The sequence below is a fragment of the Callionymus lyra genome, chromosome 2 (genome assembly GCF_982586985.1).
Source record: "Callionymus lyra chromosome 2, fCalLyr1.hap1.1, whole genome shotgun sequence".
NCBI lineage: Eukaryota > Metazoa > Chordata > Actinopteri > Syngnathiformes > Callionymidae > Callionymus > Callionymus lyra.
The window spans coordinates 22565778-22591748 of record NC_141819.1 but is presented as its reverse complement, the minus strand read 5'-3'; the positions used below and the strand labels follow the sequence as shown (position 1 = coordinate 22591748).

At 39.7% G+C, this 25971-nt stretch overlaps 1 protein-coding gene across 2 annotated transcripts in view; it reads right to left on the bottom strand.

Annotated features, from left to right (window-relative positions):
• The window catches only part of LOC148085981 (thyroid hormone receptor alpha-B), a 144572-nt gene that overhangs the window by 8975 nt on the left and 109626 nt on the right, over nucleotides 1-25971 (bottom strand). Inside the window, exons 5-10 of one of the 2 annotated variants that reach the window (XM_087784135.1) lie at nucleotides 23513-23868; nucleotides 12261-12322; nucleotides 8711-8811; nucleotides 8217-8364; nucleotides 7675-7880; nucleotides 1554-1700 (exon numbers count right to left, since the gene is read on the bottom strand). In XM_087784135.1, coding sequence (XP_087640261.1) covers nucleotides 1554-1700; nucleotides 7675-7880; nucleotides 8217-8364; nucleotides 8711-8811; nucleotides 12261-12322; nucleotides 23513-23568 — 720 coding nt within the window. In that variant the 5' untranslated portion in view covers nucleotides 23569-23868. Of the gene's footprint in view, nucleotides 1-1553; nucleotides 1701-7674; nucleotides 7881-8216; nucleotides 8365-8710; nucleotides 8815-12260; nucleotides 12323-23512; nucleotides 23869-25971 lie in introns of those variants that run through there. The other variant, XM_087784136.1, reaches the window with a different exon arrangement.

Below are 25971 nucleotides of genomic sequence, written 5' to 3'. Positions count from 1 at the left end.
CAGCCTGATTTGCATGGATATGATAAGCTCAGTGCCGTGACATATTGATTTAATCAGAGCACGGCGCTGGTGCAGATCCCACCTCACCTCAGAGCATTTTATTTTCATTGTGCTCAAGCGCTAAATGGATTAATTGGAATTCTTTCCCATGATTTATCTGGCGGACGAGCACCTGGAGGACACGGGTAAAGAAAAGGGCTTATTAGGCCTTGAGTGCTGCATCCGTCCAAAGCCAATATGTTGATCTGCAGCCGCTACCATGAGAGCTGGAGACGTTACTGGGTGTTTTGATCAGTGATTAAGGCCGTCAGTTACCATGAGTCCAATACCGTATTTCCTGGACTACAAGGTGCACCTTTTAATTAGATTTTGTTTTTTAATGAAAAAAAAAAAGAAGAAAAAAAACGACCGTGCGCTATCATATATGGATTAATTACGGTTGTGTTTACTGACCTAGAAGCGTTTTTTGTGTGTTACACGGCGCTCAACGGCCCTGAGGAAGCAATACGGCTGCCGGGGTCAGGAGTCATATATATACTTCCAATCAGAATTGGTGGATGAGACGACGAAAACAATGAGCGTATTGTGTGATTTGTGTGTTACAACTGAACAATTTTGAGAGTCATTTTTAGAAGCTAATATTTGATTAAGCGTTATCAAACAGTGTTTTTTTTTCAAGAGATTAAAAGAAATTAAAAGTTGTGAATGCGTTTAATAAAGTTTGAAATGACTTATCTGGCTTGTTTGTTTCACTTAATGCACCTTATAATCTGGAGTACTTTATATTTGAAAACAGTTTGAAAAACAGAACATTCATTAACAGTGAACTTTATAATCCAGTGCTCCATATAGTGCGGAAAATGTCAGTTTAATCCTCTGTTAATGCAGGGTCATTGTGATCCGAAAGGGATGAAAACAAATGTAATTGTTTTATCCCTTTGCGTTGCTTCTGGTTCAAGGTGAACGACCTCCATCACTGCATATGTGTTTATAGAAGCCAGGGAGTCGTTCATCTTGACCAAGAGACAACACAAGGGATACCACAAACACATTTGTTTTCGGTTCTTACGGTCACCTTGACCCTGAAATAAGACACAAAATATTGAAAATGTATTTGCACTTTTCATTCCCTCAAGTTCTTATGAACTACTTTAGAACTATGTTCTCGACAGGAACATTTTCCCACCTATAGTTTGGATGGTCGAGAGTGTCACTCTGAAATCAGCCCCCTGAGTTTAGAAACAATGCTTCACAGTTTCAACAGAAGGAGAATGAGTGAAACATTATTTTTCAGATAGAAGTGAAAAATATTGCTTCACGGACAAATATTAAAAGTACATGTCATTTTGGTTCCAGACTCACAACTCAACACTAGTTCGATCATCTGTCTCTCATGCCTGGCGAAGAAGACTAAAATGTACTACAGTTCCCACTTCCTGCTGTGCGAACCTCTGCTAAAACGATTTACTTCCTGAAGAGGTTCGAAGGAAATTAAAAAAAAAAAAAGTTCCTACTGTGCGGAAGCAACCATCGGTAAAACAACTCACACTCACCTCAGAGAACATAGGCAGTTTTTTGGCAAAGTCCACGACGCGTGTGATGGCAGGAGTGATGATCTTGGTGAACTCGCTGAAGGCCTCCAGGTCCACTTTGTCTCCGTCTGATGTGGGGGCTACTGGGGACTGTCCGATTTTGTCTGGCTGGAATGGAAAACGAAACACCGTGAGTGGACGGAATGTAAATCAATGCGACCTACAGTGTTTCCTTTACGACTGGACGAAGTAAGTGTGACAGCAGGTGAAGAGGGGAGTGTGAGGAACAAGAAACAAAGCAGCTCTGAGAGCTGCAGCTAAGATCCAGGTCCTGTTTGTTCACTAAGGCAGGTGGATATCCTGGCAAACACACATCAGCAATAACCAAAGACTCTGCTCGATGAGACGCCTCTGGATCAGGAACACATTAGGATCCTTCAGTTAGGGTTGAGGAATGAAAAAGATCTAACACCACAGATGAAAATGACTAAACGAACGCCTGATACAATGAGCCCCGTTTTAAAAGGCCGTTCTACAAATTGAAGATTAAATGGAATGAGTCATTATCTGCAGATACAACAAACCATCGTTTCGGCTCCAGGCAGAACACGGATTGTACGGCGGACAAGAAATCAATTTCACTTGGACAGAGAACGTTATTAGGATCCAAAGTAAAGCAGGAAAGTGCATGTGAGTGTAAAATAAAGGGATTGAATACAAGAACAGAGATCTAAACAATTATTTACCATTGTTTGCTCGCGTCTAAGAAGTGCTGACTTGACTTCCGAGAGAGAATCAAGTCGATTTGTGCGATCAGGACAGACGATCGCCCTTCGAGCTCGGCACCGTGAGGACGGCCGCCGGGTGTTTGGACAGTTGTGTCAATTGAGGCCAGTGTGATGAGAAATATTGTTTCACGCCGCGGCGAGTAAAGCATGTGTCGAGCCGGCCGTCGTTTATTTGAGCCGGGCTACAACAATATAGAGGGTGAGATAAAAGTGAGGGTAATAATCACCTCACACACGCAATCATCCATCATAATCTGCAGACACGCGGAGGCCAGTCAGGCCCAGCACCAGACAGTTGAGCCCTTCTGGAAAATTTAAATGACTGACAAAACAACTCTGATGAACAGCAGCTCTTTTCATGGAGCGGCCAAGACAAAGAATTAGTTTCCCCCGTGGACCTCGTTTTTCATTTCATTAGTGAGAACATGGATCACTCTGCTGGATGGAGTAGAAAAAAGGCAGAAAATCGGATATAGGATTCCACTGTTTTTAGTTTGAGTCGGGCGTTGATTATGTCATGGCACATCTTTAAGAGTCTTCTTGCGTCATAAGAGTTGGACAAGACTAATAAAGTATTAGAAGCTGTCTTCAAGAGATTGGATTTAAGCAGGACCCACAACACTTGAAACCTAAAACTCAACTGGTTGGGGGGGGACCTGGGGACATTTTTCTCTAATTTAGTGTTTGTTTTATTAGAAATCTGTTCCATCTTAAGCATATAATCAAAGAAGTTAAATAAATGATAACCTTAGAGGAGATTATTCTTTAACCAGGCGACTTAAAAGAGCTGCAGAATATATTTTAATTGATTGATATTCCTTAATGTTTATTTGGGGATTTTTAAAGTGGAAAGTTGACAAAAAGGTTCATAAAGTACATATATATGAAAAACTTTCAAAAACAATGGTAAAAACTAAATAAATACTGTATAACAACACCAATGGACAGTAGAATAATAGAAGTGCAACGCAGTACCGAAGTGGCGACAGGGAGTAAAAAAACATGAATTAAACGCTATATTTTTGTCATATATCCTCACAACATTAGGCAAATGATTGAAGTAATAACTTCTCTACTGACCGAGAATAACTCTTTCCTGCTTTTCAATCCAACCACCATTTCATAAAATCCTAGTGGACCAGATGAAAGTGGTTGGTGTACTTTTGGAATCTGAGCTGCCTGTTTACAATGTAGGATCTGTCATAAAAGAGTGACAGGATATTGTGTAGTGCAACACAATGTGTTTTCTTTAATCAAATACGAAATAGAGTTTCACATACGTGGCTTTTTAATTCAACATAAATAACTTTGTGGACGATACAAGGTCATTTAATACTAAATATTAAGACTTGGTTTCAACACTGTTTTAGTTCAAATGTCCATCAGTCCAGTTTTCCTTCGCAACTCACAGGCTCGACAGAAAAACAAAGTCACAGATGAAGTGTCCTCTTCTTCTGGAGCATAAAGTCTTGTTCTCTCTATTCTCCTGGGAATGCTGGCCAGACTTCTGGTTCAGTGCATCTGCCCTGGTTCTGTGATTTATGATTGACCTCAATACTAAATAGAAGCTATGGTTTGACAAACAATCTCTAAGATCTCCAGAACAATAGCGTTCTCTAGTTATTTCAGACCAGTTTAGAACTTGAGTCCCACCTCCTCCCCTTATGGGTAAATGTTCAAAAACCTATTTTTGTTCTATACCAACCGACCTTTTCTTCTTCTGATTATCATCTAGTGGTAATAATTCCCTTTATTATGCCGAAGCTCCTTCAATATCTGAGACCGCGTGGCCACATTTGACAGAAACCATATGTCCACGTCGGAGATTTACCGATCACTATCTGTGTTATTTCGTTTTTCTGACGGGAACGTTCGGAGCCAGTAGGTCCATCTGATTTAGTTAAACGTGCTGACAGCAGCAGAAACGGCTGCAGATGAAGTTCACGCCTGAAAACAGACAGATTCTTGAGATGTGAGGAGGATAGCGCTGGGATGTACGCCACGCCTGGCGGGATATGACAGGGAAGAGGACGGAGAAAAGCCAGGTCGCATTTGTGAAGTGACCTTTAGTCGGTTAGTGAAGCTTTATTTGAGCATATAGTCAGAGATTCAACTCTTTTATTCGTCTACATCCCTAAAAGTTTGATAAAAGCACAGGATACAAACTTGCCTGTCACTCAACATAAACCAATAGAACCGCAGATAATTAGAATTGGCATCTCTGAGTCTGCTTAAGAGGAAACTAATGGCATTGTCAATAATTGATTTTTGGATCACAGCTTGAAGAGAGAAAAGTCTCACGAAAAATATGGAGATAACATAAAAACGAACTCACCAACCGAGGGTGATTATTTAAGGTAAAAACTGTCAAGGGAATTTTCACAGTGAGATCACAGCACAAAGAAATGACATCATGGACTGTGGGAAGACATTACTACGCTCGCATTCCTCGAAGAGAGTCAAGTTTCGTGCTCGACCCGAGTCTAACAGGGTCATCAGTGAGCGAGTGGTCATCGTTCGGGAGCCACTGCGCAGCGCTGTGTGCGAGAACTCATGTCTAGCGCTGCCTTTTTATCTCAGCGGTCCCCAGAGGCTGGGGCATCGTGGTTGGCTTGGCATGTAGATGTTCAGAGTTTACTGGCTGCCACTGCCATGTGAGCGAGCCGACGAGTTCAGACCTTTAAGTGAAGCGAGGTTTCACATGAGCACGAAGCCTTTTTCAATCCAGATGTTCGTGCTAGTTACTGAGAGTATCTATGTAAATATCACGCCAAGAGATGTTCTACCTCTCCAAGATGGACGTCGATTATTTACACTGAGCGCTGACTTGGAATAAACGGTTATATTGCAGTTTGTTGCAGAGTTATCAAGGTTTGAATACAAACATTTTATTTTGATTCATATGAAAACGAAGAATCTAACATCCTATTCACCCTATAAAACCCAAGGTTAGCCTTTTTTTTTTTTTTTTTTTACAAGTAGCCGCTTACATTCCTTATAATAATAGCAATTTTTTCCTACTTAATGTTATATCATTTAATGTAGGTAAAGTATGACCCACACATAAGTGAGTTCACAGAGAACACAAGTTAGCTTTAGCACTCGGTGTCCAACGGATGCTAATCATTCATACACAACCAGTTTATTAGAGTAGTTCTCTGAAAATGTAGTCCATTTATTTTTATTTAGACATATAAATGTTGTGTATTTCTTAATTCTAGTTTCAAAATAGTATGTGACTATCCTTGCATAATATGTAGTCATCTTTTTTAATAACATTTAATATATTGTTAACTTTCATTCTTCAATGTAAAAAAACAAAATAAATATGATATTTAGTTGCAGGTGAATATGAAATATAACTGGGCAGGCAAGATTGCTTGCAGTGTATGCAGAGGTAAAAACGTCTTCTAAGCAACATGCAATCCCCAAATGAAACAGCAACTTTGCATTTCAATACCAGGATGAAATAATTTGACAGGATTTGGAGGAAACACACTGGAGTTTTTACATTTCCTCTTAAAAAATCCACGCTTCCTCACATAATACCCATGTGGCTCGCTTCCCACCACACCCCAGCACATCCTTTTAGTTGCCTAGCAACCGCCTCCACAATACCTGCCATTACACCACAAGCTCTTTCAACTCTTCCCTACATCAAGCCGCCATTTATTATATGTGAACACAATGCAAACCTCTCTCCGTTTGATTCACTCACAACTAAAAGAAAGTTTTCTGCATAATCAAAGCTGAATAAAATCATGGAACGTGTCAAGCAGTGGAGACAGTAGGCAAATAATCTCATTTTGCTTTTAAAATACTGAGAGAAAACTTGTATTTTTGCTAATATTTCATGTGAATAAAGAAATTAATATATATAATATACAAGTAGAATATTGCAAAAAAAATTTTCTGTTCAATAATTTAGAAAGATATGCCTTGAAAAACCATCCTGTTGATTCAGAGAATCTAAGAGAATTTATAAGTGTAAAACCTATCTTGTTTTTTTTATTGATTTTAAAATCTGTAGGAAAAAAATCATCAGACACTCAAAGCTGCAACAAAGCCTTGTTAGTCAGCCAATGAGTGGTGCTTCTTTTTAAAGAAACACTTATTTACAAGATGAAGAGATTTTAAGTGAATGTAAAAATACAAAGAATAACTAATTACCTTGATTTAATTTTATTCAAACTTACTTGGTCATTTTCCCACTCGAGGTGAACGCCGTCATTTGCTCGAGCACAATTTAAGGCATGATTAATGATTGCTCGGCTGTAAAACCCTTGACAGAGGAAGAAAAGAAGCGCCAAAAACCTGAGGTCAGAGTTTCTGACAGGCGGGTGGGTGTGGGGGGGTTGGGGGGCAAACAAGGCAGTCCAAAGTAAATCAGAGCAGCAACAGTTTGAAAGGAGTACAAGCATCTCTGCCAAAATGCAGACGAGTGATCACCACTGAGAAAAGAGCCAGAGTAGATATTTGGAGGGGGGAAGCAAGTCGTGGTGGAAACAAGGAAATATAAATAGGAGATTAGAGCTTAAATCTTGTCGAGGAGTGAACGAGAATTTAAAGAATTGGATTTCAAGCCTGTAGGAATGAGAGGGAGTAAAAAAAAAAAGAATATTTAAGAGCGGAGGAACAGAAGCGCAGCAGGGAACCGCCTGATAAAGACACACGGAGATGACAGTTGCTGCTGTTTTGTTTGAAATGAATCATTCATGGCTTCAGCAGGAGTTTCCGTGAGGATATAAAACCATACAGATCCCAAAATCAAAGAGCAAACACTGGAGATGAATCAATCTGCAATGTATACAACGAGTGGGATTGATTTGAAAGCGACATTTCAGTTACTTTTTAAAGAATTAGTTATTAGCTGAGGCAAGATCCGTCCCTCGGTGGATCAGAGTGGATTCATGAAACTGTTCTTCCTGTTTGTAGTTTAAAATTATTCAATACCTTTGATTCTTCCTTATGATTGCAACTTTTACTTTAAGTATTTCTTTCACAAAACACAAGATATGCTTTAATTTGTTATTTAAATTATATAGATCAACAATTCCTTTTTTTTTTTACTTTTGTTTCATCTTCAAAAGATTATTAACCTCCTTATATATAAATATATAAATTATATTAAAACTTACATAGACAATTAAAATTCGACAGGGTTTATTGTTTATTAGTGAGTTGGTCTATTGTATAAAGAAAAGCGATTCTATACAATCTGTTGATGTAATATTAGAAAAGAAAATCTGTTTCTGGGAACATAACTTGTACGCCATATTGACTGTATAGATTCTTTATGGACATCTGATTAAAAAACGCTTAATATTTCAACAAAATCACATTCAGCTTCTTACCAGGAATTTACGTTTCTGTTTCCACTGGGCGCCTTGAGCGTTGGTGTGTCTGTGGGCCTCGGTCACCATGTGGATCAGCTCCCACTCGGAACCGGTGGGCTCTGGGCGGTTCTGAAGGGTTTTTACCATCTCCTCTTTTTTGCGTCGCTCCCTGTTCTCCTCGATGAGACGCCGTTTAGCGACTCGCTTCGAGTCGTCCAGCACCACTGCAGAGAAGCCACGTGTCAGTGTTACAACGCGACCTTGAATGCAGCCTAAAAACCCACTGAAGACCTGAGAGAGGAAGTTGCTTCGAGGCTTAAAACCAATCCTCACCTTACATGTGATCCATGTTCTTTTTTAAATTAACAAATGTGTCAATAGCCTTCAAATGAATAATTTTATTAAATATAAATTATGATTGATGTGTGGTTTAATCTAGATAGAGGTTCACTGCCATCTAGTGGCCATTAATAGAAAGGAGAGTGTGTCGTGACACTTCATCAACCGATCTGTTCTATTTGTTGCTCTAATGTTTGAATGTTGCAGTCAGGTCCACTCACGGTCCATTGCCATCCCCACCGCGATGCACTTCTTGAAGCGGCAGAGCTGACACTGGTTGCGGGTGATCTTGTCAATGATGCAGCAGCCATCGTACTTGCAGGAGTAGCTCGGGTGGAGGTTCTTCTGAATGGTCCTGCGGAAGAAACCCTGCAGGAAGAACGAAAAAAACATGATTTTTATTTGATATTTTCCACGTCTACGATGGTTCTGAGCTGCAGTCAGATGACTAATAGGGAGCCGGTACATGCTTCACTGCTATTGTGTTTTGAAGTGACCTTTAGTCAACACTAGGCTCTACAGTAATGAGCATTTTTTGAACGTTCATGTGAGTCACATGGGGGCAAGAGACTTTCTAAACCATATACTTTAGGTCGTGTGAGCGAAGTGTCAGGTCTGTTGCACGGTAGCTAGACTTGATTTACAGGTTTTTCCTTTTCACTTGAATAGTTTGAAGTTAAATTCTTGACATTCAGGTGCAGGTGAACGCTCGTACCTTGCAGCCCTCGCATGTAATGCAGCGGTAGTGGTAACCTGTAGCTTTGTCACCGCACACCACGCACGGCTCATCCTTCTCCAGGTAACTGGGAATATACCCTGGAAGACAAAAAGTTACACACAAACTTCAGTCTACAGCGATCGCTCATCGATACGGATCCATATGCTCCCACACACGGCTTCAGTTATTTACGCACATTTGTCTTCGCTCAAAGAGGAGGAAATTGGAAAGAAGAATCACGAGCAGCTTTCCGACTGATGAACAGACACCAGCACAAGTGAAAAACTTTTATCACTTATCACGAAACTCCCATTAAGTGTGTTCTCTAACAGCGAAATCAGTTTGTCTTCTGGATGGATTGTTGACACATTTTCTGATCTCTAGTTCGACCACTTCCTCAAGACAGATTTTCTTCTTGAGTTATGACTTTCCCTTTTTTATGGTTCAACTTTAAGTATCTACTCTGTTGAGCCGTTAAGTTGAAACACTGCACGTCTCTTCAGGCTAACACATTCCAAATGCTAATTAAATAAACGTCTATTTTCAGTTTAGACATTGAACACATCGTGGAAACACAAAAGTACTTCAAGCTCTGATCATTTCTGCTTCACTGGAACAGGACTCTCAAAGAAGAAGATCCAACAATAAATGATATCCTGACCTAAAGCCATTAGTGAACTGTATCAAATCCCTTCTTATCTTGGTCTACCATCGAGCCTCTCTGTGTGGTCTTTTGTCATGTGGTCTGAGCGTGCTACCCACTTCATTAGAAGATCATTTAAGTCGCAGACCACAGGGCAGACCTAGAAAACATGGGATTTTTATAAAACCTGGTGGTAAAAGGAACTGTTGGTTTGTACTGTTAAACAAACGGAATAAAGGCTGTTTATCTCTTGAATATTTAGATTGAGGTTTGGAAATAAACCTAAACTAAAACACTGCAGCAGTTAGAAAAAAAGAGAAAAGAGGAACACTGAGGCAGGTGGATGATAAGGGCCATAGGGGCACAAAAGAGAGAGGGAAAAAGATAAGGCCGTCAGGGAATGATCATATAGGAAAACTGTCAACTCCATTGTGGTAGCAAATCATGTGGCAACAGCCGTATCCACAGAACCAGTTTTCTGTGACTATGTTGGGAAGCCGAGCCCAGAATCAATACTGCTGCACACACAGAACATCTCCCTCGGAAATAAATACCAGTTAGGTTGGGTAGAGGCTAGGCGTGTACTATGTTGAACTGGGGAATGCAGAAAGCCCTGAAAACATTTACCACGTTTACTTAATCACTTTGAAAAAAAAACAAAAAAGCGATATCGACGGGAACGCTCAGCACCTTGACCGTCCTTCCAATACTTTTGTAGCAACAAATTAAGGCACATCATCCACTGGACATCTATTCAATCTGCCAGCAGCTCTCCTGACAATCACCAAACCCCAGTGAGAAACCAATTCTCTCAGATCAGTCTGGAATTAGATCGACCTCACTTAGATCCACACCTCCAGTTTCTAATCAACTTTTTAAGGGTTAAAGTATGAACTACATTAGATGTCTATGAAGATATTAGTCATACGCCGTTCAAACTAGTCGAATTCATTTCCCAAATTACACGGTATATTTTGAAATAAAAGCATGGATTATGAATTCATCTGCTCTATCAAAACACCCGGGACACTAGGACAAAGGTCATATGAACAAGGATGCATGGATTTTCACAGTACATGTCATGCCTAGGATTACTTTTTGAACAAGAAACGTGTAATTGGCACCACTTTCCTGGAATAACCCACCAAATTAGCAGACCTACATTAAACTTAAAGACTTAGTTAAGTCATGTATGCAACTTGATTCCCTCTTACACCGTTTATAATTGGTGAGTCTTTTTCACACTAGGCTGACTGGCTCCGGGAAATCATTTTTTTTCGATTCTTGATTTACACCAGATGGAAACATAAAGCTGAATGTTTTTTTCAGTTCAGGCTGTTCTCAAAATGTAAGTATTGTGACAAGATTCAGTAGTTTTCTTCCCCCCCGTCCTCTGGGAAACCCGTGGTTATAAACATGTTGAAACTCAGCAGGAACACTATGTTTGCAGTTGTAATTGACCTCAATTTACATTCATTAGCAATTTTCCAGTGCAGTATGGGATGCATGCTCTTCCCAAAATAAGGATAATGCCCAGGAATGGAAGCAAGTAAACAAGATTTTTGGTTTTACCGCTTACGCTTAGTTGAGTGCACATGTGACCTTCAGACCCCTCTGAGACCACCTAAAAGTCTACGTTCATCACGAAATCAAAGTGACATCATATGCTGTGGTACACATTTTCCTAAAAACATATGCACTTTCCTAAGTTTCTCTTCAACCACTAACCCACTGCCTGGTCAAGAGGCGAGCAGTCCCATGAATGTTCCCCCCAATCACTTGAACTCAACTGGAGTGACCCGAGGATCCTTGTCGACGGGAAATCTCTCCTACGGCTCCTGCCCGGCAGTCTTCATCAAAGACTGGGTATGTCGGTAAACCCTTTGAAAGAAGCAGATGCTCTACACCGAGTCTCACATAAATCACCGGGTACTCCAACCTCTAAACCAGTCTGAAGGACCCTCCTTTTAACTGCTCATATATTTTTCTCACTGGAGTTAGTGGAGTGGACACATTAGAGAACAATAGTTGACAACAAACACAACACACAGTTGTGTACTTTTTTTTTTCTCCAGCTGTGTCCCATCAGACTAGTGTCAGACCCTCAAACCATGATCCAAAAAACTGTTCCACATGATGTACAAAAACACGCTTGAGGTCAGATTTGTCTGTCGGTTGTTGACTTAAACATACGAAGTGACCTTTTCACCCTTGTGTCGTCTCTGGGTCAAGGTGACCAAATGTGTGTGTGGTATCCCTTGCGTTGCCTGGCAATGAACGACCTCCCTGGCTTACAAATTGTGCTTTAATTCAAATCTTTTGCATCAAATTTTTATTTTATTACATTTTTTTATCGCCTTATAACTTTGACACAAAACTCATACCGTCTTGGGGCATTAATGTAGTCTCTTGAATGCTAATCAATGTTTAACGTCGCACTTTGCTAGAACTACTACTACACTACTTTATAGCGATGAGACAAATTGGATCCAATAACTTTTAAAAATGAAAACAGCAAATTTTGGTTCTATTTTGAGCTAAAACAAGCATGACTTCATTTACAGTTGATTGAGATGATTGTTACGAGAAAAAAACAAGGAAAAGTGGCGTAGATGAAGCGGTTAATAAAATGGTTAAGTGCATCCCTGGAGCACAATATTGCAATTATCAAGTGTTCAAATGAGAAACCAGGACGTGGGGAGCCGCAGAGCTTCATATTCCAGTGTGATTCGAGGCGTCTGACGGTAACCCCGGGTTAGGGAGGTGTGGAGATGACGTGTGTGACCCCCGTGACTTTGAGTGATTGTACAACGTGATGATGATTGCTTACTTTCTGACACAGGAACTTCAAGTAGTTCTTAAAAAAAACATTTGAGGAAAAGGTCAAGATCAATCAGCACTCACCAGTCATACTCTTCACAGAACATTGGCTGTTCTTCCTCTTCCTCTTCGGGCCATTGAGCCACCTGAAAGAATGACAAACGTTAGAATCAAAGTCATTATTATCATTATTTAACAATTCTTGTTCAGTGAGGATCAACGCAGACTTCTGCGACTTGATTTGGAGAAGATTTCACAGTAAAACTGTATATATATTTTATATTTTGAAGGCACATGTTCAGGTATAGAGAATAAATAAACCAGACAGTGAACTCTGAAGCAGAAGGATGAAAAAAGAAGGATGAAAATGACGAATAAGGGGAAATTACAAATACCTACATTTTCCTTATACGTGTCCATAGTAAATGATATATTTAAGAGTCGACTGATATTCTCACAGAGCAAATATTGACTGTTCAAAGATCAGGTCAAGGTATTAAAGAACATCCCTGACGGACCAATGACAACGTGGATGTCGGACATGAAACTTTAAAAAAATACTGGAATTCTTCTTTTTTAAATAATTTTGACGGATGACGAAAGTGTTTCTGGAGCAAACCACTACAATAGATCCCCCCCCGAAACTTTGGGATGGGGAACATGACACAGCAGGGAACACGACTCACACTCCAGCGATCACACTGACATATGAGAGACATGTACAGCTTAGAAAGGAACTGGTCGCTCTGAGGGGAATTAGGAAAGTGCTGAGATGGAAGAGAGTTAAGTACAGTCGGAAAAAATGAGAAGCTTCTGACAGAGGAGTGCAGGAGACTCAGCGAGCGCTCGCCATCAGGATGTGCAGCGTTTCCCCAGAGCCTGGCTCTCTGCTCTCAGACGCTGCTGATAGCCTGCAGCTTTCCTCCCACGCCATTAAAACCTGATCACCAGAGAGATGGCGGATCTCCATTAGCACCATAAATAAAACTCAGTTCCTCTCCGTTCACAACTAATCTATAGGTCTGAGGGTGGCGTTTTCACAGTAGACTGATGGCTTCCTACGACGGGAGGGATTTCTTCTCTGTCCCTGTTCATGTGTCGTCTTCACTCCTCTACTAGTCTTCTTTAAGCTTTGGGATGTAACAAATTTTTTAATAACAGCGACTTCGTTATTAACCAATTGGATTCTGATTCCTTGGCTTAAGATTCAGTTTTTAAATGATCGCGAATTGAAAAATATAACAGTGTTTTAGAGGCAAACCACGGCCACCGAAAACTTGGTGTTTCCAAAATTTGTAAAAACCTAAAAAAACATAAATAAAATATATTTTTTGAGGGTCTTTAATAATAATTGTATCATAGTAGTAGACATTTTTTTAAGTTACGTTCCGTCAGCATTATTTTGGGGCTAAATTGTGTGTACGTCAGATAGTAGAAGTATTAGGGTCTATGCGAAGTGCAACAACTATATTGTCTTATATACATGTTGAATTTAATGTTTTATCACGTAAAATAACATAGAATTGGTGCAAAGTACATCTAGTTATCTAGAGTTGGCTGATGTGCTACTGCTTCTCTTTTGATCGATGGGTATCACAGAAGTTTATGAACAGATCTACGACATGTTCATCTATTAACCTCACCTTTATAAAACACTGGCATTTGATACAAAGACTTGGGTTGCCAGTTCGTTCTGAACCTAAAATAATCGGCAGTTTGAGTTCTTGAAAATATAGACGTATCCTTTTATACTGTTAAAGCAAGTGACCTTTTCCACTTCTATAAGTGCCAAAATGATGTCCATGTGAACAGCATGAATCAAATTCTACTGCATCTTACAAACCTATAGTTTTTCTCATGGAAACTGCTGTCAAGGTAAACAACATCTGGACAGTGAAGATAAAGAGAGCCCCCCCCCCCCCCCCACCACGACGTCACAGTCATACATAATGCTGGTCTCTTGGCAAAGACGTAATGTGATTGGTATGGAAGTCACACTGCCTGAGGAGCTAGAGTTGGCAACTGTTATAGGTTATTTTGGCATTTAACTACGTGTTAATTTATTTTCCACTTCAAAGCTTGGAACGTGTGAAAATGTACAATAGAGTAGTGTGATGTGGACAGATTTACTAGCAACTTTAAGTCGGTTTCATCAGTCAATCTGACCACAAATAGTTGCCTGGTTTTCGGAGTTCCTTCCCTAGCCGACTGTGGATTTCCCTAAAGAGTCTCCTGCCAAGAGCCATAAGGAAGTTAGACACATTGGTATTGAAACTTAGCAACCAATACATTACAATACAATACCTTTCATTATATTGAATACATTGCTTGTCGAAAGGCCAATTGACCCGGTGACCCGTTGGAAAATCAAGAGGATTATGACCAAGTGTCTCCTAGAAGTGTGGCGGTAAACTGTTCCAGCAAAAATAGAGTTGAGATGACACATTATACAAGTCAGATTTCCTCAATAAAGGGAGAATAAAAGATTATCAATCAATAGAGTGAATCAATCAGTTAATTTATTGACTATGAAGTAGTCGATGTTGTGTAGTGATGTGAGGTTCTCTCCGTTCTTGGCCTGAAGGGTGAGCGTGAAGGAGCCTAAACAGATACTTCATTTGAGGCCGTCATGAGGTTATAATTACTAGCAGAAGCCTGGCCACGCTACGTCAAACCAATGTCAAAAAATTTGCCCAAAAACAATTGTGAGCAGTAAAATGTTTTTGTTGCTTTTTGTCCACATCGATGTCAGAAATTCTGTGTCGTAATCCAGTAGATTCTGGTCGATCGAGGGCCTGTAAGAGCTTTGGAACTCAAGGATGCTCATATTAAGTTTTATCTTCCACAACAGAATCAGTTGATATTTTTCTCAGGACTACTTTATTTTTTTTTCTAGCCATTTGCCCGACACTGATGAGTCCAGCCCAGGGTGGCTGCTGGGAAATTGCTGTTTGACTCCAACAAAATGATCAAAAATTAAAAATCCTCACTTAATTCAACTTTAAAGTCTTTCAAAGAAAAAAAAAACCCTTTTTTTCTCACTCTTCTTACTGTTCTAATGTGGTGAACAACTAAAGATTGAGACGAGTAAATTTACACTAAAACCTCCTTGTGGACTTATTGACGTTTCCTTACCATTTTATTAAGCTCTTCCCTCCGTTTGTATGTAACCTGAACTGTGATTGACAGATATCTCTTACTTCAGCTACAGAATGAGGTGCCAGGAAATCAAGAAACAGGGAAGAAATAGGTGGTATTTTTCCAACTGCCACTCAGCAGCAAACAGCGACTTCACTCCTCATGGCTGACAGCCATTAAACTGTCAGTGATCTGACGGGTAGAGATGTCCCATGTGGCAGTTTTTTTTTTTTTTTTTTTTTTAAGACAGGAACACCGGCTGACAAAATCAAAAGAGATTCTACTTTAATTCAGGTGAGGAGCGCGGCATCTCCGCGCTGATCAGCAGCAGCAGATTGAGAACATCTCGAACATGAAGGAGCACACTTACGTACCGCGGCGACCAAAATCATACTCGTATCCGTTTTCTTTGAATAAGCGTCGGGTCTGAACCACTATTACAAGCTGATCAATCCCAAAATAGCCCTAATGGAAACACGAGCACTCTGGCAGCATGACAAGAGATCAGTGATAGAAGTTAAACACAGAAAACACATGGCCAGAGAGTAAACAACTCCTGCGCGATAACGATTTGCACTCGTCGGCCATTGAAGGATCTCACACAATGAATATTGTTTTCAGCCTCGCAGGGATGATCCTGCTCTTTTTGATTATTAACCGACAGCAGCTGCTTCAGTCAATCTAAGATGAACCTCGCTGCGTCTCTGTAATGACATCACAGGTGAGTGTGGAATCTTTGGAGAGACGTTGAGCACCACTTGAATGCCAGATGTAAACCTGATATTCAGAGATCGGATCGTTTAGATCTACAGTTTTTCTACGATATATATTATTAAAACTGTTGCAAAATCAAATCTGTATTTTGAGAGCCAGAGCGCTCTTTGTGTAACATTGCAGCTCATTTATTCTCTCAGAAAATCCAAAGATACATGATTGGTAACATACACTTGACAGTGAAATGAACATATGAAGCGTGCACCAACCTATTGATGAACAGTAGTGGCGATTATTTGAGGTGGAAGATTCTCGACTAGTCTGAGGCTATATGCTTATTAACAAGGTGTGTTTTGTAAAATATAGTCAACCAGTTGTGCACAATAGTAACCTGGTTAAGTTAAGATGGCGAGAAAGAGAGATTAATAAAGGGACAGGTAATGTAATCATTTGAATCGCAATTCTTTCTATTACCATTATTGGTGGAAGGTAGCACCAATTAGATATTTTCTAAAGTACATATTGGCAACATTAAACATTAAAAGATTACAACTTAAACATGAATAAAAATACAGTATTACTATTTACAGAGTGCAGAAAACGAATACTCGTATGGGAAATGAATACAATGTAAGAAAAGAAAAGAGAAGAAAATGTAAAAGAAAAAAAAAGAGAAAAAGGTCCTATTGAAATAAGTAGTTGAAGTAGAAGTAGATCAGCAGAAGGTCGGGATAATGTAATATAACATATCATGTTAGATAATATGATAAATATTACAAAACAAATGGATGAAGAGGAGAAAAAAAATATGTCAAGGTAAAAATAAGACTACATAGAAGACACAGTATTTATAAAGGAGATAAATAGGACTGACATTGAGGAATATAAGACAATTATGATTGAAATTCTTATTTTTAAAAGAAAATAAATGGAGTTGAGGAAAGGTCGAAACACAGTGTAGACTGAGAGAGAGAATAACAACATTGAGAGGGACTGAGAGTGTTTATGTCTGTTTAGAAGTGTGTGGTATCGTGGCTTATATACTGTGTACATTCTTCTGATTTATAATTAATAGTTTATTCTTTAATGGAATGCGAGAATTCACAAGTCAAGACAAGGCCCACAGAGCATGTTTGAATTCCCACCTCCCGCTGGATCTGTTTTGCAACCCCACTCAAAATATGTTGAGTCCCTCACCCAGAGCCTCCCGTGAACACGAGCCAAGCCCAGAGAAACCTGTACACACTGTACTTCCAGCTCCCCAGCCAGCAAACGCACAGTTTGAAAACCAAAGTTGACATGTCGGAGCAGTGAGTTGGAAGGCTCCAGACACATGTTGCACAAGCAACTCAAACAGCAACAGCAGCCAAAAAAGTGCCGAGAGAAGACTTACAGTGCAGAGCTGTTGACCCAGTGGGACTGTAGAATATGCATGGCCCGGGCTGCAGATGTATAGCTGCTGCAGTAGTTCTCGGATTTTTCTAACTATGCACTATGTTTAGATCCGTCGGACCCGCCCACCTTCTCATGGTGGTACAACCCTGGCCCGCTCTGATTGGACAAGAGCCGGTTTTACCACCTGCGACTCTGAAAGGGGTAACATCCAGGTCTGCAGTTATTCAGCTCTTCCCTTAGACACCATCGACTTTATGTTTTGAAAAAACAAGTTGAGAAAAAAGATTCCATAACAACTCAAAGAGAACATAATGTACTTTAACTCAGCATTCACAAGATGCAGCATGTACGAGCATAAACATGTGCGACCAGTTAACATGCAGACATCAGGAGGATCTTTTTTTAATTCAGTTGGGAATGTTTGAAGGTTTCAAAAGAGATTTGATGTAGTTTTGGTTAAAGTGATAGTTCACCCAAAATTCAAACTTTACTCATTTTCTACTTACTCTAACGTGAACTAAGGGTTGAGATTATTTTAGGAGTAATATGTCCTTTTTTTTTTTTTTTTAAGAGTTAAAAAAGTTTTAATGTTGCGTCCGGAGCTCAGGTTTTTTCCTTCAAAAACACAAACTTAAAAACATCCAAAAACCTCTATGGGGCTCGTCTGTAACATCCATCTTGAATTGAAGCCTCCACGAGAGGAAAAATGTAAACAAGTATATATTTAAAGCTTGTATTTAGCAGACGTTGCTATGTTAGCTTCGTAAATCTTGCACATGAGCACTGACATTTGCATGTGTTTGAATGAGGAAAGACGTCAGGCAGCTGCTGAGACACTGACAACTTTAGATAAACTCGAAATATATAGACTTATTTAATTTTTTTCCGAACAATTCCTCATGTCAAGTCTTTAAGCTTAAGCTGAAATGCTAGATGTTTTTATTGGAAAGCAGATCCATGACAAAGGTAACAGAAAGCTGGATGCAAAACCATGGACTTTGGAGGCCAATATCAGTGCACATGACTAAAGTTCATAAGATAAGTTCATAAATGGGAGTGAAATGTTCAATAGTTGCGGCAGCTTTGTATGATTGATATTGGTACTGTAATATCGTAACACCGTGGTAATCCACAGGATCCAAATGGTGATCCAGAACCGTCACCTTTTGGGCCGAGATAATAGAAGTAAAAGATTAAGAAGTCTACGACAAAAATGATTTGCTATTATCATTCAAGTATTTTTTTAATTTATTAAATACAATTTAATTTCGTATATATTATACCAATGATTGACCCTAATGAATACATTTAATATGGACAAAAAAAACTCAATAAAAACAACAAAAAGATGAATTTATACCCGTTTTTTTTTAATGTTAGCAAAATATACTATAAAACTTCTTCAGTCTTCTTTTAATGGGAAGATTCTCTGTCAGAATAGCATGTTTTGTGCCTCGTATAACATAATCCTCAACATAGCTCGGCATATAATGTCCATGCAAGAGTCTGAAGAGGGCCTGTGTCCTAGGTTTAGAACACCACAGAGAACTATTGTTCAGCACATACGCCTGAAGCTGGACACAAATCATTTTATACATCCAGTGCTAATGGGCATTTGTGTTCCCTGGTGTGTCCCACTACTGTGCAAATGAAAGAGTGGGCACGGTGGAGATGTGGAGCGCTAGAGAAGGACGGATCACGTGTTACCAACAATACACACATAACCTGTTTGCTGGGTGTTATGGGTTCACTGCACTGAACAATCTACACACACGTTACGTGTTAATGGAGTAGTGTAGCGGGTTTTATGTCTGACTAGACCAAAAAAATTAATTGGGAATTTCCCTCATTTGGGTTTAATTCATATCAATAAAGAGACGTTTTCACTTGAGAAGTTGGTCAAAGCACATCTGGACCAGGTGCAGATGTTGTCCTTTGACTTTTCTTTTACGATGTCCTCATGCTAACTCTCCGTATTTTATACCAGTTGATAAATATCACCTGTAAACAAAACAATTTCAAGGCCTATTATTCCCATTTACCGACCGTTACCAAGGTGATGACACATTTTTTTGGCTGACACCCTCGCTCATTACTTCATGCAACGACAGTCTAGGAAATAAATCTGTGTTTCTGATGTAAACTTGATATCGGAATCCCACGGGAAATGCTGGCTGATATACAATAGATTAGTCAGTCGCGGAGCGAAGGGTAAATAAGACCTGCTTCATTCCAGGTGTGACAGGATATCCTGAATCTTATTTACACTTTTACCGACTCGGCGGGGAGACGAGGGAATAGCAAGGCAGGAGAGAATGTAATTAAAGCAGAAACACGGGGGCCGGCGTGGAAATTAAAGGCAGAAAACAAAGGGTGGTCTGATTATATCATATCACTGGAGATAAAGAAAACAAAACAACATGTGGAATGTAATGAGGTCCAGGACAAACACTCGTATTTATTCTGGTGAGAAAAATGCAAATAGCTTTTTTCTTTTTGACAGATATGGAATTAAGATGTTTGCCGATTAGATGAAATATCCAAGATGTGTTAATCAGGAGCAAACGTTGGAGCTAATCTGCCCAGCGATTCATCAAAAGTCAGCTTTATCTTCCTACCCCGGTGATACTATCGTCTCGGATTTAATTGGAATAAGAAAAGTTACACACAAAAGGCGACAACAAATAAATGCAGAGGACCAAAGCCTTGAGCGACACAGAGTTTTACATCAGCTGTAACAAGAGTGATGCAAGCAGATCTGAAGGAATCATTCGGTGAAGTGAGCCCAAGAGAGCCCCTGGTTTACTCCTTAAAGGAGGCTGCTGGATGAGGATCTTCTGGGGTGTAGGACTGATTCAGCAACATTCATTCATTAGTGTGTTTCATTATCTTAAAGTGATAGGTCACCCGACTACGCATTGAGATTATTTTCACAATAATCTGTTCCTTTTAAGAGTTGTAGGCAAAAATGTATGTTCATTTAATGTAGCGACTGGAGCTCACAAACAGGAAATACTCTGGGTAAATATCGCCAGCTTAACTTCCTGTCTACTGGATGTGCTTGTGATATTTACTCGGAGCACTTCCTGTCCGTGTACAAAGTTATTGTTTAAACTTCTGTTACAAACAAGCTAAAAATACAGATTTGTTTGAGCTCATTTTTTTTTTTTAACAATTCCTCATGTTGACAAGAGGAACATTACAGACGAGCAGTATGGAGGTATTTGGATGTTTTCAAGTGTCTTTCTGGACGGCAATATTGGAGCTCCAGTCGCTACGTTAAAATAAACATACTTTTTTGTTTATAACTCTAAAAAGGAAAAGATTACTCTGAAAATAATCCCAACCCTTAGTTGACATGAAGTAGAACTATAACTTTAAGTTTTATCTTGAGCTAAAATTGTCTGCTTAATCCAATTTTTTAAATATATAACTATATTATTATTATAAAAATACCAAATTTTCTGGGCTATTCCTGGAACTATTCCGCGTCGTTCATCATCAGTTACTGCGATTCGTTCTGAACGTCTCAATATTAATTACTGTGAAATATTTAGCGTTGACATTTTCCCCGAGCGGCGCTCTGTGAACACGTATAGCGCTGTAAATGAATCCCACATGTTAAATGATCTCATCCCGAGTCACGAGGTCCTGCTTTGCTCTTTGTGCATGCTGGTATCATCATTTCAAAGAGTCAGTTCCCTTCACAACAACAGGCTGACAAGTCACATGGGGGAGGGCTGCCATAAACCCCACCGTCATGCTCACACACAACTAATACGCCTTCAAATGAGGCAACTGCTGGACAGTTATTCATTCTTTGCACTTGTAATCGTCCCTCGGGTGCAAATCTCCGCACATTTTACATGCGCCTGCACTCACGCACTAGGGGGAAGTATGTAAGCGTCGAAACATGTGAAAATATATAAGCGCTCACAATAGCGCCAACTGTCCCGGTCGCCTTGTAGCCGAGCCGTTAATCTGGCGACAGGTGTGTGTGTTGGCTCTAGCCGGGCTCCATCGATACTGGCCATGCTAAAGCTCTCTTCGTATCATATGTGGAGACACAATGGGGGAGAATTTGACACGATAGCCAACACGCACAGTAATAACAACAACATCACTATTATTAGGACCGTGTGCGAACAAAGTTGATTAATGAGCAAAAAAGTGAGTAAATACGAGAGTCAGGAGTCGTGAGAACAAACGTATCGTGTTTCCTGCTCTTTAATTCCTGAGCCTGAATCTGCTGATGACTGTATAGAGAAGGTCAACATTATAAGATAATGTAAATTTGACTCGCATAAACCAACGTTTGAATAATTTGTTGACTACATTAAGAGGCAGGTTTTTCAAGTAAAGTCAACAAATGACATTTTACAGTTTAGGAATCTTTAAATAAACCAACACTTATCATGTCCTTGAGCTTAAAACATTTACAAGTCAAACTGTTCACCTTTTACAATCTATTCACTTCATTGGCAGGACTAGTCAAGGTCAAGGTTTAGAGAGGAAACACTGTTGAGTTAAACAGTTGTGTCTTTTGAAAAGACGTGTGAATTCAAGACCATCATCACTTTATTCCTTGAACAATAACCTATAAAAAAACATGATTTTCTAAGACCAGATAATGTAAGGAGAACCCCCAGATTTAGTAACTGTAACTGTAACCAGATCTAGTGATTAATGTTAATTGGTAATGTGACAAAAAAGGTACGTAAAAAATGAGGAGGTTTAAACTAGAGCTTCATCAGTGTCATCCTGAGAAATCTGCAAGATCTGCTTCAAAGGCACAAACGTAAAGGCTGACGGTTTGAAATGTATGCTTAGCATGACTTCTGACATCAACGCTAGTAACCACAACACTCTGGACTCTTACTTTGGCTGTGGGTGTCATTTTCATTCTGATGAAACACAAACATTCAATATCTTTTCACAAATATATTCACATTAGTATACTTTTACATATGAAAAATGTTTGATATGGCAGAAGTCCGAGTCAATTAACCTGAAGATTAAACTGGCAGAAAGTCACTCAGACACGTTGTTAGACTATTCTTGCATTCATTCTTTAAACATGTTTTGGACACCGGCTGTGTTTCCAAAAGCACCGATTCAATAGAAAGATACTCATTACTATGAATAGCTGCTTACGTTTATTAAAAGCTTGGGTTCCTCCCTGGAGCAGCGGCACAGTGACACCGGCTCCGCTCCACTAATATTATGTTTTCATTCATGAGAACGAGCCCGAACAGCGAAGGGTTTGTTTGTGTATGGATCCGAGTGACTGGCGATGCCTCTTGAGAATGTGTGGAGCGACCGGGATTAGAGAAGGAGGAGCAATGAGGGCAAACTCTCACAAGTACATGAAGCACAATTTAGATTCCGAGGGTCCATTCCCGACTGTGCACCCTCTGACCAGCAGGTGACAACAATAACAACTCCGGCTAAAGGCTACACATCTCGAGAATCAGCTGCTGTGGAAGATCAGGAGGTTCAGGTCTAAGTGAGGCTCATAGGGGTAAAACATAACCACTGTGAGTCTGTAGAAAAGTACCAATTGTCACTTTTCTTTCGACCAACAGGGGGCGCTGTGGTGTACAAACAGAAATGGTGTGAAATTCGGCTAATGGCATAATAGAGGATTACTATTCCTAATAAATCTTTCCTAACCCGGCAACCGCACTTAAACGGTTCATTCATTTTCCGCCTCTTAATCCCGGTGTGCCGGGGTTGCTGGGGGGGCTTTGGTAGATGTCAAGCTAAACCCCGTGACAGACGCGCCATGCTATGGACACGTACGGAGGCATACCTCACATCATCGTATCCTTTTGAGTCACCAGTTTGCCGAGAGGAACACAAACGTGTGGAGGCGGATGTTGAAAACTAAAAATAAATCTAGGAGACTGAAATGATAATCCTGTTAATCCTGACGTGTTGAGGAGCAAGAACAACTCTAACTTGTCAAACAGGTATTAATTACTATTTCACTTTGACTCGCTGAGCCTTCATCACTGGGAAACATCTTCAGCTCGATTCATGGTTCGGGTTCAAAAGTAACATTAGATGAGGATGAAAGCTGGACTCACTGTTTCTCTTCTCCCTCTGATGGGCTAGGGTCTTGCTCCTTGGGCATGTGTTCCATTCACCTTAATTCCATCCAGTGGCCAATCATGAGAGACTGAGGCAAGCCCCACCCTCGGATGCACACTTGTCATTCGCCGGTTGGGAGGGGTCCCGTCAGTGGAACATGACAGGGTTCAGCCCCTGGAGTAGGGGTCCAGGGGGTCTGCAGAGGGAATGGACCCCTCTTGAGGTTGAGGTGTTGTTTCACTTAGTTACAGGTTGGAAATGTTGGCGACGCTCCTCTGGAGACGATGAGCTGGTCCTGGAGTTTGAGGTCGACGTTGGTCTCGGAGGTATCAGGGTTGAGGGAGCAACTTTCCTGCGAGAGGAGACAGATTATTGAGTCTGATATTAGATCAAATACTTTTGAACAGGATCTCAATTCCCAGAGACATTAACTTGATCAACACACCTGAGACTGTCACACCATATTGAAGTGGAAATATACATAATGGAAAACATGCTTCTATCTGCTATTATAGGTGAAAATAGTTTGTAATCAAACTATTTTCAACTGATTACACTTGAAAATTGTTTGATTACAAACTATTTTATTTTTTATAAATAGTTTGATTACTTTTGACAATAGTTTGATTACAGTGGAAAATTGTTTGATTATAGTTGAAAATACTTTGATTCTAGTTATAAATTGTTTGATTACTTTTGAAAATGGTTTGATTTCAGTTGAAAATAGTTTGATTATAGTTATACATTTTTTCATTACTTTTGAAAATAGTTTGATTACAGTTGAAAGTTGTTGGATTATAGTTGAAAATGGTTTGATTATAGTTGAAAATTGTTTGATTATAATTCAAAATAGTTTGATTACAGTTAAAAAATAGTTTGATTACTTTTGAAAATGGTTTGATTATAGTTATAAATTGTTTGATTACAGTTGGAAATTGTTTGATTATAGTTGATAATAGTTAGATACAGTTGAAAATAGTTTGATATTGTTAAATATTGTTTTATAACCGTTTAAAATAGTTTGATTACAGTTGATTATAGTTTGATTACAGTTGAAAGTGTTAGAGAAACAGTCAAAAATAATAGGATAGTACGTGAATGATTTATTCCAAACAAATAATGTTGAAGTTTGAAGATGAACTGGGTTAGCAGCAACAAGAAATAGAACATCATGTCAAATATGGACGCAGCCGTCTTGTTACTGAACCCTGGTTTAGAAGCCAGTCTATGGTCGAAGCCATCTGTGAGTCCGGTAAAGAGAGAGTTTGCTGAATTATGTTTGGTTGAGAAAACCACATCAGCTAATACACTCTCACCATGACCCTTATTATGCAAATGTAGGGAAAACTCAAAAATGTGAATATAAGAAATGGATTGTGTTAAAAAAAAATGTACCCCTGTATAATATGTGTGGATAATACAATTTGAAGGTACAATAGTTGAATAGAAACACGACAGAAAGACATAAATAACTCATAATGAAGGTGTCTTTTCACGGTCTAGGACCTGCCAGCCTACCATCATGTTAGTGGATCCACATACCAGCTTTACATGACCCATTAGTGCTCCTGACACTCGGCTCGTCTCAGCCAGCTGCAGGGAGATTCCTCTCGCTCACACACTTAGTCCGACTACAAATTATGACCCCGGGGTCAAAGGGGAACATGCGTCAACCGTTCCTACTGTAGATGAATATTTGCTAGACGGCGCCCATTAAGTCGGTTTAAAACGATGAGGGAAATCAATGCGCACATTTCACAGTGTTGGGATCCATTAGTCTCTTCCTTTTGCTCTGTGTTGTCCAAAGGAAGCTTTATACCCCCCCCCCCACCCCACTAGCTAATCCATGGTTCAATGCCTTTCTAATCCCCAGAGCATGAGAATGTCCTTAGTCACAACTGATATTGTTATTATTGCTGTCACCGCTAATAGAGAGATTTCATGGCTTATTTATTTTCAGTCGGAAATGCTTTTCATCAACTCCTGCAGAGTAATCTGTGCGAGACGCCACCACTGCAGAATTAGCTTTGTTTTCTTTTACGATACCTAGCGTAGCCATAGATACAATTTACGCGGAGAGTACAGAGTCATCGTGAGGCTTCCAGATGTTTGATTCATTCCTCGTCGATCATGCAGAACTGATTTTGACTGAGTTTTAGGGGTTTTATTTTGATGCCTCAAAAAAAATCTTGCATTTAAAGCAGATTTCTGACAGTTGAGCAGTTCAGTTCACAGGACGTCTACGTTCAGCGACACAACTCCCACGAGCCGTGAACCTACTGGCTCTTCTTCTGATCAACCTGCATTTCTGGAAAGATTGCTCAATTAAAATGAGTTTAAGATTCCAACTCACTGACTGTTCAGGTATGTTTGGCATCAAGTCACTTACGTTTAATGCACTTTTACACATTATAGGAACGTGTTTGTGTGCCTGAGCGAGACACGCAATTTTAGT